General features: G+C 47.9%; 1 protein-coding gene across 4 annotated transcripts in view; it reads left to right on the forward strand.

Annotated features, from left to right (window-relative positions):
- Positions 1-15265, forward strand: part of ERI3 (ERI1 exoribonuclease family member 3) — a 137975-nt gene that overhangs the window by 22951 nt on the left and 99759 nt on the right. For 3 of the 4 annotated variants that reach the window (XM_076340356.1, XM_076340357.1, XM_076340358.1), the window contains exons 3-5: positions 2080-2196; positions 8580-8639; positions 10877-10968. In XM_076340356.1, coding sequence (XP_076196471.1) covers positions 2080-2196; positions 8580-8639; positions 10877-10968 — 269 coding nt within the window. The remainder of the gene's footprint in view (positions 1-2079; positions 2197-8579; positions 8640-10876; positions 10969-15265) is intronic. The other variant, XM_076340359.1, reaches the window with a different exon arrangement.

The raw sequence follows: 15265 nt of genomic DNA on the forward strand, positions 1-15265 counted from the left end.
TGACATCCTGTCCGTTGGCTTCAAACTTCGCAGTCCATTTTCCTTCTGAACAGAAACTTGCATTTGGAGCCTATCTGTGGTAGCTCTTCTGAAGGGAGGATCAGCTGTGTCCAGCGTTTCTTACTCAGATTGAGTTTCTCATGTTTCCATGGGTCCTCCTGTGTGGCTGAGGCTGGCGAGTTTGGCTGCACCACAGTCGGCAATCTGGGCGATGCTCAGGTGCTTTGCCTCTGTCCTCCTCCATTTCCAGCCCACGGGTGGAGTTTTGTCTCTTTCCTTGGGAAACTTGGTGACTCCCGGTGGGGTGGTACAGCCGTGGGGAAGGATGCGCCCAAACCTCCGCTTTGCCTTAGCCTGCACAGCACGCACCAAGTGTGGCACAGCCGACTGCGGGGAAATAGTTAAGCAGCTTGACTGCTCGGTGTCTACACCTGGGCACTTCAGCACTGTTAACACTTTATTTTATTTTAGTTTTTTTTTTTTTTCTAACTTTCCATCTCAGCGGCACGTGCTCCCCGCGTGCCCTGGGCTGGGCTGTGTGCCTGCTGCTCCAGGGAGCCGCTCTGTTGCGGCCATGGGCTCGGTCCACCATGGAAATTGGGTGTTTCTCCTGGCTATTTAAATTATTTGTTGTTTCCATTTACCCACCCAGCTTCTTGCCTGCCCTCTGCCTGCCGGGGTGGTGATGTCATCAGCTCATATGTATGACCTCACGATAATTTCCGCCTGCGGGTCATGAGGGTTGCAGCCAGGGTCCAAAAACTGTGTTAGTTCCTCTGCAGCGGCTGCATTTTCACATGCTAATTTTACTCACAGGAGTTGGATTTTTTTTTTTGTTTTTTATTATTTCTTATTTGTCTCTTCCAGATGTTTTCAGGCAGTTTTTTTTGTTGTTAAACTAATTCCATTCATGTTTTAAAAATTTATGAAAGCGCTAATAAAAATGTCAAAGTGGTAAAAATGTTAGCTTTTGCTCTGCTTTGATTAAATTTTGCAAACTGTTTTTGAATATTAAAAAGCAATATTTTTTTTATTCTCTCTCCCTCTCTCTGTTTCTCTCCAGAAGTGATTTGAGAGGCTTGTTGCATGGATATCACTCAGCGGGCTCATTTGCACTCCAGAACCTTGGTGCCATGCATCTCTATTAAATAACATAGACAAATTATTCTTTAAAGACACCAAACAAATTGTCACTTCTCCTCTTACATTAAACTGGAAGAAGGAGAGGGAGTGGAGAAGGAGGGGGGTGAACACAAAGGATTTTATCGCTTTTATTCAGGCTTTTTTAATTTCATGTATATTTTTTAATAATTGAGAAATCCATCACAACTGGATTTGTTTAAACTTTTTATTAACAGATCCATGTAAATTTTTGATTGCTGATTATTCAAATAATTGAACATTCTTCTGATGAAGGAACGTTTTTATTTCCCTATCAGCATAAATTGGCTACAAAGAGGAAAATTAGGCAGGGCTTGCTGCTGTGCCGTGTCCCATAGGGATGGATTTTAGGGGAGGCTTCCAGCTCCTCTCCTCACTCTGTTGGAGGAGAGCAGCGCTCCTCAGCTTCTCTTGGGAAGGAGGTGCTTCATGCAGTAGCTCCTGTTGTCTGTCTGGTGGTGTCCTCTAAAAGGACAGCAAGGTGGAGAGGATGGGACTGGACTTGGGGAAGGCACAGCCCCTGGGGTGTCCTTGCTGAACAGACGTGAGCCCGTTGCACGTGTGTCTCCATGTTCCCTGGGAGGTGCCAGCACGTGCAGGTGGTGCCAGGCTGTCTTCCTTAGGTTCGGCTTAGGCATCGATGTGTGTGGTTGCAGCGCTGAGCACAGAGACATCCCTGCCACCCGTCCCAGCTGTGATGAGCATCGGCACCATCCTCCTCCGTGCTCACAGTGTTGGATGTGCTCTGCGCTCCGGCACCACTTTCCCCCTCGTAGTGCAGAGCTTCATGTCAGGCTTGTTTTTGTTTGGGACTGTCAGGCCCCTCTTTTTACAGCCAGCTTGCTAGGCGGGATCATTTCCAGCTTCATTTTTTGTTTGTTTTAAATGAACAGCTGCTTTTCTTTTTGCTCTATTCAGGAAATCATCGAATTCCCTATCCTGAAGCTGAATGGCAGGACGATGGAGATTGAATCCACCTTTCACATGTATGTTCAGCCTGTGGTGCATCCCCAGCTTACGCCCTTCTGTACAGAGGTAAAGTGCAAAGGTTCCCCGGTGCTCCAAGAGTCTCCCTGGGAAGCAGGTTTCCATTGCACCGGGGGTTGGGGTCGCCTCTTCACGGTGTGGCTGCAAGGCAGTGTGTCATGCCAGCCTCGAGTTAAGGACAAGGAGAATCATTTTTTGTCATTGCAGTAGCATGTGAAGACCTCAGTTTGGATTCATAAATAACTCTAGCTGTGATCTGCTAACTAAGATCAGTTGTATTTACAAGTAACAAACGTCTTCCTGGGTGACCACAAAATAAAAGCATGCATGTTAGCTGATGCTCAAAATCCCGTAGCCTCCCTGTGAGCTCTTCGTGATTTTGCCGTGCAGCACTGTGGTGGGGAAGGTCAGAGAGAGCGTGGTCTGAGGGAAGAAAGTGTCATACTGCTGCATGGTTCAGAGGCTGTAAATGACTCTCCTATGGGCCTGCCTGTTGGGATTTGATGAGTCCTTCAGAGTGGTAGGGTAACCTATTTTTAAGACTTTCTTTTTGATGTCGTGCTTGTGGGGCACTTGAAATGATTGCTGGAGAAGTGGCCTCTTGTTACTCGGTTACTCTCATTGCTGAGGACAGCTGCTCTCGAGCTGCAGCCACCTTTCCCCAAATACAGACGGGAGGATGAAGGTGGTAAATGTGATCCCTGATGGTTCAAAGGAATAGGGGGGCAGAGGTTGTTTTTTGGTTTTGGGTTTTTTTTATTATATTTTCTTCATTCAACACAAAGTTAACTGTTTCCGCAAGTGCGTTCTTCCTCCCTGCTGTAGCCATTAAAACAAAGTTTCTAAGTTCCTTTTGCTTTGGGCTTTTTTGCTGTTACTCTACTGTTTTGATATTGGCCAGCTCAGCGACTGAAGTACTGACTATGGGAGTCAGGGTATCCAAGTTCTTCGTTCTGTCCTGGTCTCATCTGGGATCATCGACACCATGGTGTGTCTTCCCTGACCTCTGTGGCTGCAGGTTTAGGTCCTTGAAGTGCTTGTCCCATGTGTACTAACTTGATGAAAAATGACTCCTCTGTGTCAGGTGGAGTCCCCTCCAGGACCAGCCAGCCCCTTCCATATTTCCATGTTGTAAAAACAACTACTTTTCTTTTTTTTTTATTCTCTTGTAACTAAAAACCAGCTGAAGGTATTTTATTTAAACTTTAAAAAAAAACCCCAAGACTAAGCACAGAAAACATTATTCCCGGGAGAGGGGCTTTCAGAAAGCTATAAATGTGTGAAAACAGAGGGCTGTAATGGAAACAGTTTTGCAACCTTAATACTAGAAGGCTGGACAACTACTTTGGCTGTCCTTATCCTCATGAGACTTGCTGGACATATGCTTGTACAAATGTGATAAATCTCACAGCTTGCACCTGATCTTTGCTAAGAGCGACGTCATCTTCTAGAGTAGAGCCCAAAATGTCTGTTTTGCATGTCATCTACACTCTAGAGAGAAGTCGTCTCGCTTATTGACTCCCACCAAAATCCCTTTTTCTGGAAGTTCATCTGTTGCATCCTTCCCCCCGCTGCTAAAGGTTGCAGCTCTGTTGTTGCACGAGAGTCTGCATGTCTTGCTTGCTGTGGCTGTCTGAGCTGAACGGAACCTCCAGCCTGCTGCAGCCTGAGGACATTGAGAGGTTCTCTGGACACCAAGCTTGTGACAGAGACATTCAGCCCATCTAATGCTCCCTCACCGTGGTGCCAGTTTCTTTGCCTTCTCTTGCTCTCGGGAGCCTGGAGCAGCTGTTTGTGTCCCTGCAGGTTCGTGTCTCCTGCGTGGAGCCCTTCAGCAAGTGAGGCCATGTGTGTGTGCTGGCCATGCATTTGCAGGAGTCCCCAGGATGAGCATGGGCATCACAGCTGCAGCGTTGCGCTGCAGATTCTGCTGCTGACTTCGGTCTGGTGTCTTGTGTCCAGAGTTGGATAAAAATGGGCAGTGCTGAGGCCAGCAGGCAAAATGATCACAGGACCCCCACCGGTGTGTATCGGTGGCACAAAATGGTTCAACTCGCCAGGTTTGGCAAGTTCTCTGTTATTAACAGCGTGGGTTAGGGAGCTGGTTTTAATCCTAGCCTGGAAGCCACCGGCTCCTGGGCAACCCCCGACTGCGCCCGTGCTGCTGGGTGCACAGCATGGCCCCTGTCCCTCCTGGCTTGGAAGTCCCCCTGCCTGTTGCAAGGGGCTGCCATGAGGTCCAGGGAGTGGGGTCGTGCTGGAGGGGTAACTGGGCTTGTCCCCGGGCCCCACATCTGGGGCTGACTTTGAAACCCTGCCCTAAGAGCCACAGGTGAGCTGGTTGTACTGAGGACCTTACTAAACAGTTGCAAAAATAACCTTTCATATTTGCAGCCGCTTTTTTTGCAGAGGCTGTAGTGGCCGTGTAGAGACCTGTGGGGTTGGTGGCTCCTGCTAGGCAGGTGCAGGGGTCAGCCCCGTGCCGCTGGTGTAGGTTCCCCTGAGACCCTGGGGACACAGCTGGGGTGTGCTGTGTGTCCAGCTCCTGCGGAGCTGCTGCCTGCACAGCTCCAGCGATTGCCATTGACTTTCAGCTGTTTTATGTTTTCAGAAAAATACCCATTTTGCTAAATGCCAGTAAAGGGCTTTGTCTAGGCACCTCTACTTACAAAGGGTGAGATTTATTGGCCTCTTTGTCTACAAAGAAAGACCAGGCCTGATTATCAGATTGTACACCAGAGACAAGTGCTTAGGTAATCAGCAAACTGTCTTGGAGTAGAAATACGATGGTTTCCCAGATAAACTGTAGGAAAAGCAGTGGTGTTTACATTACACGGGAGCCTGTCTGCTGTGCTGCTGCTTTCCCCTTTCCCCTCCGCTCGCTGCCTTTGCTGGGAAGCAATAGGACTGCTTGGTATAGACTCTGTGTGGGAGGATTACCGGGGTTGCTCGACATTACTCCTTGGGTCTAGAGTACCTCTCACATCCCTCTTCTTTCTTGAAGAAGACAGCACAGCACGGGAGGGGTGTCTGCAAAGGTGGAGAGCTGGTGGTCACCCTCAAGGCATCTCTCTGCTTAGCTTTTGGTGTGTCTTTGTTCTCCCCTGGCTACAGGAGGTTCCTCCAACTTCCCACGCAATGGCCAGGAGCACATCTTCCAGTGCTGGCTCACTCTGTAGCCCTCATCTGGTCCCCTTTCTCTTGACCTGCTTCTGTAAAACAACAGGTCATGAGGCTTGGTAATAATGAACGTTTAGACAGAGAAGGTAGAAAGTGCTTGCAAGTGGTTAAAAGCTGTTGTTAGGTATATAAAGCTCATCATACCCTTTTGGAAGATGCAAGTGGTTTGTCTGATGCCCAAGAAAGTTCATACCAGAAGCTTAAGTGAAAGGTTTCCTCTACACAGAAGGTGCTTGTACAGGCTTTTTCATGGTACTTTGCTCTCTTTTTATGATTAATTTTTATTGATTTTTTTCCTGAGGGAACAGACAATAAAAGTACAAAAAGATAAATGCCTTATAGGTTGTTTATGTTCCCAAGTACCATGTGCTTCTTGGGATCGCCAGTGAAACTTTACAATTGTGCGGTTTTATGTTTTTATACTTTATCAAAGCTGCAAGACCAGATAATGCTGCAGAGACCCAATGCACTAGGTTGGTTGGGTGTGGCAGATGGACGTAACTGATAACAGAAAGGATCAGAAAGGGTGAGAGAGTAGAAATCTGGTCCCTTTTGAGCACTCTCTGACCTGTATTGAAATGTACCCATGGAGCAGGTATATCCCTTTGTATTCGTGTGTGCGATTTCTGCAGCATGAATCTTGTGTGCATGTGTGCTTGGCAATGTGTTCTTGTACGGATAAGTTGGTACTTTGTTTGGCCTGGCAGGGAAGGAGGGAGGGAGTCTCGGGCAAGATCAAGCAGTGACTCTTTGATGGGACCTCTGCGTCCGCCTTCCCGTCCCTCCCTCCTCCTGATGGGAAATGTCTGAATGAGGCCATTTCACCCTCTCCTCCCGTGGCCATCAGGGGTGTGGTGCTGAACAGATGCAGTCCTGAAGGTGCCTGGAGCGGTAGAAGCCATTTACATCAGTGCTGGCCATGATACTGAAAGGTTGCCTGTCATTCTTAGTGCAGGAAGGACATGGACCTGTTGGAGTGGGTCCAGAGGAGGGCCACAAAAATGATCGGAGGGATGGAACACCTCTCCTATGGAGAAAGGCTGAGAGAGTTGGGGTTGTTCAGCCTGGAGAAGAGAAGGCTCTGGAGAAGAGACACCTTACTGGGGCCTTTCAGTACTTAAAGGGGGCTTATAAGAAAGATGGGGACAGACTTTTTAGTAGGTCCTGTTGTGACAGGACAAAGGGTGATGTTTTTAAACTAAAAGAGGGTAGATTCAGACTAAATATACGGAAGAAATTTTTTACGCTGAGGGTGGTGAAGCACTGGCACAGGTTGCCCAGAGAGGCGGTGGATGCCCCATCCCTGGAAACATTCCAGGTCAGGTTGGACGGGGCTCTGAGCAACCTGATCTAGTTGAAGATGTCCCTGTTCATTGCAGGGGGGTTGGACTAGATGACCTTTAAAGGTTCCTTCCAACCCAAACTATTCTATGATTCTATGATCCTTTCCCAAAAGCTCATCTTTCAGCCACTTCCAGAGGTTTGATTTGAGCTGCCCTCTGAGAGGCAGAGCCAGCACTTTGCAGTAGGTGAGCTGTCCACCTCTGTCAGGCGAATGCATGGAGAGAGAGACAGCAAGAAAAGCAAAACACAAGCCAGTGAGCTTAAAAAACCGCTCTAAAGAGCTGTGCGTTAATCTCTCCAAATCTATTTGCCTCTCAGAGTATGGGAAGTCTGTAGGTAGCAGCTGTTACCCAATTAAAATACAGATTAATATAAAAACAGTTTCTGGAATATGAAAGAGTGTCTGTGTCCCTCCACTTCCTTAAAAGCCCACCTCATAATGGCTTGATGAACTTGAGAAACCCACCTAGAGGAACTCTGCATTCTTAAAATTAAAATACTTTCCCTAAAAGGTATATATTACCATTCCATGGAAGTCACTATGAGAAAATAATCTTTCCACTTACAGCTTATTCAGTGAGTCAGGTATTTGGTATTCATTAAATGTAATTACAGTTTAATTGGAGTTTAATCTCTTTTTTTTTTTTTTCCTTCCTCCGAGTTCAGTGCTGTAAGCCAAGCAGCCGAAGAAACAGAGAGGTAGAAACCATTGAGCTTCTTTCATTTGCCACACATTTAATAAAGCAGACCCCTGCGGTTTGTGAGAGGGCTTATATTTTATGAGTAGGTTGAGCTGGTCTGCATGGAAGAGCTACTCCTGGGTGGTGGTGGGGCTGTCAGCACCTCTCGACTGGACGCTATGGCTTCTGGAGGCTTGGATGTGTGTGCAGGCAGCAGGGCATGCTCCTAGGCTGTGTTTGATCTTTATTTTATGAAAACGTGAGAGATGTGTAGCTTCAGGAAAGTGCCATATGAAGTGAAATCCTGTAGTGTGCACTTGTTTTAATAATGATTTTTTTAATTACTTGGGTGCATTGATGGCAAGCTACTGACCTCCGATATTCAATATGTTAAAAGACAGTTTTGTCAGTTGGAAGGCAGACAGAAAAATTATCTGTTTTCCATGTGCCTCAAGCTATCCTGGGCAGACAATGGCAGAGGCCCATGAGACTGCATCTTTTTATGCATGTGTCTAGCTTTAAACAGCCAAGCAGTCCGGGTACAGTCAGTAGGACTGTCTGTTGGCAGGACCTGTTCTTAAGGAACCTTCTGAAAAACAGGGTAGACCAGGGTTCTGGAAGAAAGTGGTTTTCTTCAGATTTCATTCAGTTTTAAATACAATTTCGAAATGCAGAGGGATGCTGTGATGGACTATGGGAAATCGTGCGTGCTGGCTGCCCAGCACAGGGGAGGATGACTGGGTCCACTCTGGGTCTCGCTTACCAATAGTGGTCTGTTCTGTTCATCTAACACTGTGCAATTTTGGTGTCACCGCAGTAGCAGGGGAATGGCCAGAGACCCCAGTAGTTACCGCTGCCTGTGTAAGTGAGGGCAACATCAAAGCTGGTGAAATGCATGTTGAAAAAGGGCAGCATTTTGGGTATCGTGGTGGTACATGAAACAAAGGGCACCACTGCTCCCCAAGTAGATCCTGCCCTGCTGAGAGTTTGCTGTTTTATGGTATTGTTAGGAGCCCCCCTACATTTCTGTGTTTGGGATGAAGCTGTGCCCTTGCCCGTGGCTGTGGAGGTGCCAGGGTCACTCTGCTGTGGCTGGCTCCTCGCCAATGTCCACGTGGGTCACAGGAGGATGTTTTGGTTGCAGCAAGATGGACAGGAGAGGAGACCTCTCTAATGATCTTTTGAGTGCTGCTCTGACGCCTGCTTTCTGTTTGTCTCTCATTTCAGCTGACTGGGATTATTCAAGGCATGGTGGATGGGCAGCCAAGCCTCCAGCAAGTGCTTGAGGTAAGCAGAGTAACCTTTAGTTCCTGAACCCTGACCTCTGGTCCTGTCGTTCCCTCTTCATCTTTCCCTGCACCCTCCCCTTGCTGAGAATCGAACCGCGTAATTTGACTATGATTACAGCTTCATTAGAATAACATTTGCTGTCACATTGGTGACATGCTGCTGAGAGTATTGAACCATTGATCTGTCATCTCCAGCTGTTCATGTCAAGGGTGCTGACAAGATATCCAAACTCCTGCCAGTAGATAGGAGAAGAGGCGATTCTTGCTTGAGCCAGTTTTAAAGCACCAAGACATTGCTCGAGACCACTGCTCTGGGAGCTTCTGCCTTCATTTTCTTTCCCCTCCCTCAGCACTTTATTAAATTATTTTTTTTCTACCTATTTAAATGCTCAATAATACATGTAGTATAGAAAGAAAATGCCTCTAAAATCTAATCTGGAGGATGTGCGAATGCAGATATAGCCCTAGTAATGTCATCTGCTTAATGTTGAATTCCTACAGCATTTAGGGCTTAATTAGCTTGGAAGTATTTCTCCATCAATAGCTTTTGTTGGTAGTCAAATAGTGAAGGAAACCTCCTCAAGCAGAGCCCGCTCGAGCTGCAGGTTGCTGTTCAATGCATTGTCTCTGTCAGGATTTCCACCACTGTGTCACCTAATTGTTCCTAATCAGAACAATTGCAACAATTGCTTATGTGAGGAAATCAAATTAAAGGCTTTAAAATCCTCCATGGAGACAGCACTTCACGGGCGCCCACATCAGGGAGTTTAGAAAGGTTACCGCTGCTGTCCCTCGCTCCGGGAAGCCTTGTGCGGGGCTGGCTGTAAGATCCCAGCAGCCCAAGGGAGGCAAAAATGGGGCTGAGAGGCTGGATGCTGCTTTGCGGGGAGCTTTATGCCAGAGGGACATTGTACAATTGGTCGCAGAAAGAAGTGCCGTCCTCTGCCGGAAAGGCTGCGGCAGTGACACGAGGCCGAAGACGGTGCTCTGTGGAGGTGACGTTTCGCATCCATGCAAACTCCCAACTCTCACCGGTCCCTGGTGCTCTCCAGAGAGCACGTAGCAGCAGTGCATGTCCGTAAGCATACAGATGCCTGTGCCTGCTTCCCCAGGAGGGAGAGCCCTCTTTGCCTGGATGGGTGAACGTACATCACCGCTGGAGTATTACAGAAAATGGTTCATTCAGTTTCTACAGGAGCTTCTTACAGCATGGAAACATTTCTGTAGATTTTTTTTTTTTTTATTTGGACTGAAAAGGTGTTCATACAGCAGCATGTTTCTAGGTTAAAATGAGATTCAGGTCATGCAGCTTCTGGGGCATGCTAGTTTATTCAGGAGCAGAAGGTGTCAAGCGAGGGAAAAGAGGAGGGATTTCTCTTGCTGAAGCACTGGAAATGCTGCTAGTGAGGCTGCATAATAGCAGCTGATTGCCTGTCACCTGCCACCGGAAGATTCTGGGCATGTCATTTGCTAGTTCTATCTGGAATAAGTGTCTATGCAGGGGTTTTAGTCTAGGTTAGTTCCTCCTGGTTAATCCCCGAGGTGGATGTGTATCCTGCAAGTTAATGTGGCCCATTTCTGAAGTAGATCCAGAACATCTGTCCCTTTGGGAAGTTGATCAGGAATAGCGGATTCACTTTAAATCCACACTGTACCCTGAGCAAGCACCTCCTCGGAACTCTAAGGAGGAAGGAGAGACCCAGCCTGGAGAGGAAGGGGACGCGTGGCTTTGCTTGTTACTACTGCACAGGGCCTGTGTGTGCCCAGCCCTTCTATTTCTCCTCCTCTCCCATATTCCCTTGGAGCTGTATGAATCAGAGCATGTCAGAAATGCTGTAGGTGAGGGATGCCGTCCCAGGATGCCTGTGTTTTCTCCTCACTGGAGGGGACACAAGTTACGCTCACTGCGAGCCCATGTGGAACAGGGAAAGGAAGAGTGGAGGAGGAATGCCAGGTAACAGTGCAGTTGTATCATCCTGTTAGCGCTGCACAACTTCCATCCCTCCACGAGCAGAGCTGCTGTGGTGTCTGATAAGATCATCTCTGCTCTGGTTTCCTATCGGAAATCTTCAAAGGTCCAAACGTGCTGTTGTTGAGATGGCAAGCAAAGAGAGAAGAGAGAGAGGGAGAGGGTGGATAAGATCACAATTTTCTTCTCTCTTGATTGCAAGCAGCTTATCTGTTGTGGCTCGGCCTGTCTGCAAAACTCATCCCCTTTTCTTGCCTTCCTTTCAGAGGGTTGACGAGTGGATGGCGAAGGAAGGCCTCTTAGATCCCAGCGTCAAGTCGATTTTTGTGACCTGTGGAGACTGGGATTTGAAAGTGATGTGAGTATGGAAGGGGAGGGAGATTTTTCTGGGCTTTATTGCTCCATGCTTGCCTGTAGCGTGTGTGTCTTTGTCCTTACAAGCCTTCGACTGTGCCTAGTCTTTGTTTCCTAGGGAAATTGTTGTTTGCCATGCATAATTGGGAGTGGAAGGTTAAGACGACAGGTAGGTGCTGGGTATAGTGCAAGATCAATGCCTAGGATATTCCCTATAGTGAATTAATCCTTTCAGAACTCCAAGAAAGGTTTAAACTGGAGTTTTGTGATGTTTTCCCTTTTATCTAATATGCTTTCCAAAGGGATGGGTATTTCTGAGCGCATACATGGAACTCTGTTTCTGTACACCCAAATCAAGCAATGGTCCTTACCTGACTTGCGCATGCAAGGTTTTCTCTCTGTCATCTTGGCACACTAACTGGATGTGAATCACAGAGCAGTCTTTGGAAGGAGAGTACTAGCCAAGTCTGGCATGCTTCATCGGTGTTCTAATCGTTAAGGTCATCTTCATCAGCTGGGCAACTGTATCTGCAGAGTACCAGGTGGGGACCTGCACTGGGATCTGCAAGTGTCAGTGTATATGTGTATTTTGTTATGAAAATAGCTAGACCACCAACCTAAAATCTGTAAGGTGTTTGCAGATCAGTGTCATATTGTGCTGAATTCACTTGGATTCCTGTAATCTCGCTTCAGCTTTTCATTTCCTCAGAGCGCTGGGTAAAGACTCCTGTTGTTATCACACTGGTAAAGCATGGGCTTGACACATCCAATGCTAAGCTGACATCCACAACTCGTTAGTAACGTTACTTGGTTTTCTGTGTGACATTGGTTTCCCCAAGTCGGAAGCCTAAATAAACTGCATACAGCCTGGGAGCAATCAGCACTAGTTCTTCCCTGCAGAGTGGTCTTTGTAGAGTGGCAGCCCCTTGCCTCTTCTTGGTGTGATAAGCGAGACATGAGATATGAGGACTGAAGCAGCAGCGCAGGCGCTAGTGGAGATGAGAAATTTGCCATGCTCCAGACAGGAGTGCGGTATGGGAGCTTTTGAGTCAAAAGCTGGGTCTCTGCTGGGGCCGTGTCCAGAGCTGGTAAATATTGCCAATTCCTGTGTTACTGGTTTAAATTAAGTGAGGCTTATTTTTCTTTATATATCATGTTTAAACTTTTATTAGAGACCAGCACCAAGACAGCTGCAGGGATGTGCTAAACTTCTGTTTCTCATCTGTTCTCTTTTCTCAGTTCTTTACTCCTGTACTGCTGTTCTGAGAGTCCAGTTTACTGCTTTTGGTGATGGTTGTGAGGAGCAGAGTTATCTGTGCTCAAAGCCCATCTTTCCACCGCTTTCACAGTGGGATAACAAGGTTTCCAGATAACGACATCCTAACTTGGTGTGTGTATGGAGTGGGCAACCTTCTGGATGTTTTTTTTTTTGCTTCAGAGGTCTACAGTGGGCAAATAGAGGTAAAGATGAGCCCCATTTCTGGTGAGTCATAGGGGTTGTGGGGTGAGCTGGCTCAGCAGGACATGCAGTTCTGGAGCAGAGATACTCGATTCGCCATTTGCAGTGGTCTCTCGCATGGATTGTGCCTTACTAGTCAGCTGGAAAAGAAGACTCCACTCCTGGCCATGAGGTCGCAGCGAGTGGTTCATTTCTCCCTCTTCCTTTTAAAAAATGTTTTTAAACCATTAACTTCAGAATTCAATCCTGAAGCATCTCCAGGGCACAGCAGAAAATACATTTCGTGTTTCCAACCACATGGATAGCGGGAGTCTGGCTGCAGCCACTTGGTGAGTAGCACATCACGCCGCTCCGTCGCCGATTGGGTGCAGCAGCGTGTAGCGTCACATCTGATTAGTGCCGTGCCAGTGAATGAGGCTTGAGTGAGGACTCCCTGCCAGCTCTGACTTGTCTCATTTCCCATTACTTTTATCCATCACCACAAATGCCGAGTCTCCCTCCTGAACTAATTAAGTTTGCGTGTGTTTAGACACATTGCCAAATAGGGTTTAGCAAAGCAGAACTGAGCAACTCTTTTTAAAGAGGGAAGGCAGAAAGCTGAAACAAGGCCGCTCAGAGAGGGAGATAGAGCCTCAGAGGTGTGGAACATCTAGGACGTATTCCAGGGAATCACCCCATGCTTCCCTACAAGACTTGTGGTGTAGCTGGTGCCCTTTGTTACCGTGTGAAGACCACATGCTGGGCACAGAAGGCACTGGGGCGGTGGGAAGGGACGTGGTGCTGCTTGTCCACATTTGGAGGAGTGTGTTGGTGGAAACATTGCGTGTTAGAAACCCCGCTGGGTTCCAGAGGAATTCAGGACAATGAGGTGAGTGCAGCGCTTCCTGGCTTAGGGAGTGGCAACTTGGGGCAGGTCCGTTCCTAACTCTGCTGCTCCTTTTCTCAGCTCCCTTAGTAATGACAGCTGCTTGCACAGCTGCCCATGAAGCAAGCTGCGGTCCTCTTACCCAGTGTCTCGTGTGGTTTGGAGTTCCTGTCCTCTGTTCTCCTTAGCTCGGCTGGTGGTGGGAAACCATGCAGCCTTGTTCCTGGCTTCTCCAGCAATGACCTGGGCATTTAGTTTGGCTTCTGTCTGCATGTGCTGTTGAAGAGGTGAGGCATGGTATCTTCTGGACAGGCCTGTCTGCTGTGGGTGTTTCCAGCGGGTGCCACTGGTAGGTGGCCAGGGCACTGGGAGGCACAGTGGGGTGAGCAAGCTGCGTGGGCGGTAGTGGCTGGAACAAAGAGGAGGAATATACAAGCCTGTCAGTGGTGGATGTGGGGTCAAGGTGTGAGCAAATAGCCCTGTCAAAGCCAGGAGCTGCAATATGTGTAGCACTCCTAGCTCAAAGAAAAGCACCAGAGGAGTAGCAATTGTCAAGGTACTGCTCTCTGCTGATGGTGTCTAGCACTATCTGAGTCTGCAGGATTCAAGATGGAAACTCAGCTGCTAAAGGACCTGTGAAGCTTCTGCTTGGCTTGGGGATCTTCAGGGAGTGAGGCACTGTATGGCTGCAAACTTGACTTCTCTTGAGCGTTGGAGCTTTCTTGGAAGATCACAGAGCTGTTTGTCTGGCTTACCTCTGACAACAGGGAACACTAGTCACAAGGAGCTGGGTGCCCGGAAGAGGACAGCAAGCATCTGGGAAGGGCTTATGGAGGTTCAGCATGAGTCAAGGTCCTTGGCCGTGCCACCAAAGGCTTTGTCATGGGCGTGGTGCACCATCAGAAAGAGAGTCCCTGTTGGAGGGATTTGGTTGCTGCTGGAGAGAAATCGTTGCGCGAGAGGGCTCAGAAATGGAGCGCTGATCCTCTACTGGCTGCGCTTGGATCAACCGGCTTTCAGCACTCGGTGTGTGTGAATCAGGGGAGTCGGGGAGACAGCAGCTCTCTTGCCACCCCTCCCCTTCCCTCTTGTTAAGATGCAATTTCTTTAATGAGGAAAACCTCTTGAGTAGAAACATCACCTTTCTGAAGGCTTGTCCTGACAAGGCAGTTCAAGCCGACAGAGTCGCATATCAACTTCAGCAAATATCAGTCACTCATTACAGAGACTCTTCTCCCCCCCATCCCCCAGCAACACCCCTCATTCCCAGACAAGGGAATGAATCACACTCCTGCTCTTGAATACATCATGACAAGTCGTGGTTCTAATGAGAGAGGGCCATTCATTCTGGGTGGAAAGTTCCCTGTGTCGACACAGAAATGTTATTAATTAAAGAGAGCTACCTGAAGCAAAAGATGAAAGGAGCACCAGACCTGCCAAGCTAAAATATGAGTGGGGATACAGCCTCGTTAGGCACACGGTCCTCGGGCCTCCGAGTGCTCAGCAGGAGGATTCCTTTAGCCTGTTGCAAGGAGCTATCCTCCAAGTTTAACAGCTCCAGGGCTGGATTCAGACACCTGGTGTAGTCTGCTTTAGTGCTTGGACCTCATCCTGCATTTAGGATGGAACTGTCACTAGTGATTAAGCAAATTGCATTGATGTGGCATTGGGTGGTGAGGGTAACATGCCTCTGAAGGGCTGAGGGAGCCGCTGACTGCAGGAGACAGTTTTAGTGGAAAGAGGGTACTCGGTGTCTACCAGGGTTGAACCCTTGTAATGTAAGCTCTTTAGTGTGGTTTATCTCCTCTGAAACGTCAAATTGCCTCCCTCCATGTATGGAACCGGTTTACCTGCTCTTAAGCACAATGTGAATTAATCTTGGCAACCAAAGAAGCATTTTTACTGTGTGTTCATAGAGCTGAGATACGGTGAGGTTAAGTGATATGCCTGTGGTCGTGCAGGCAGGCAGAGGCAGAG

The sequence above is a fragment of the Aptenodytes patagonicus genome, chromosome 5 (assembly GCF_965638725.1).
Source record: "Aptenodytes patagonicus chromosome 5, bAptPat1.pri.cur, whole genome shotgun sequence".
Taxonomy (NCBI): Eukaryota; Metazoa; Chordata; class Aves; order Sphenisciformes; family Spheniscidae; genus Aptenodytes; species Aptenodytes patagonicus.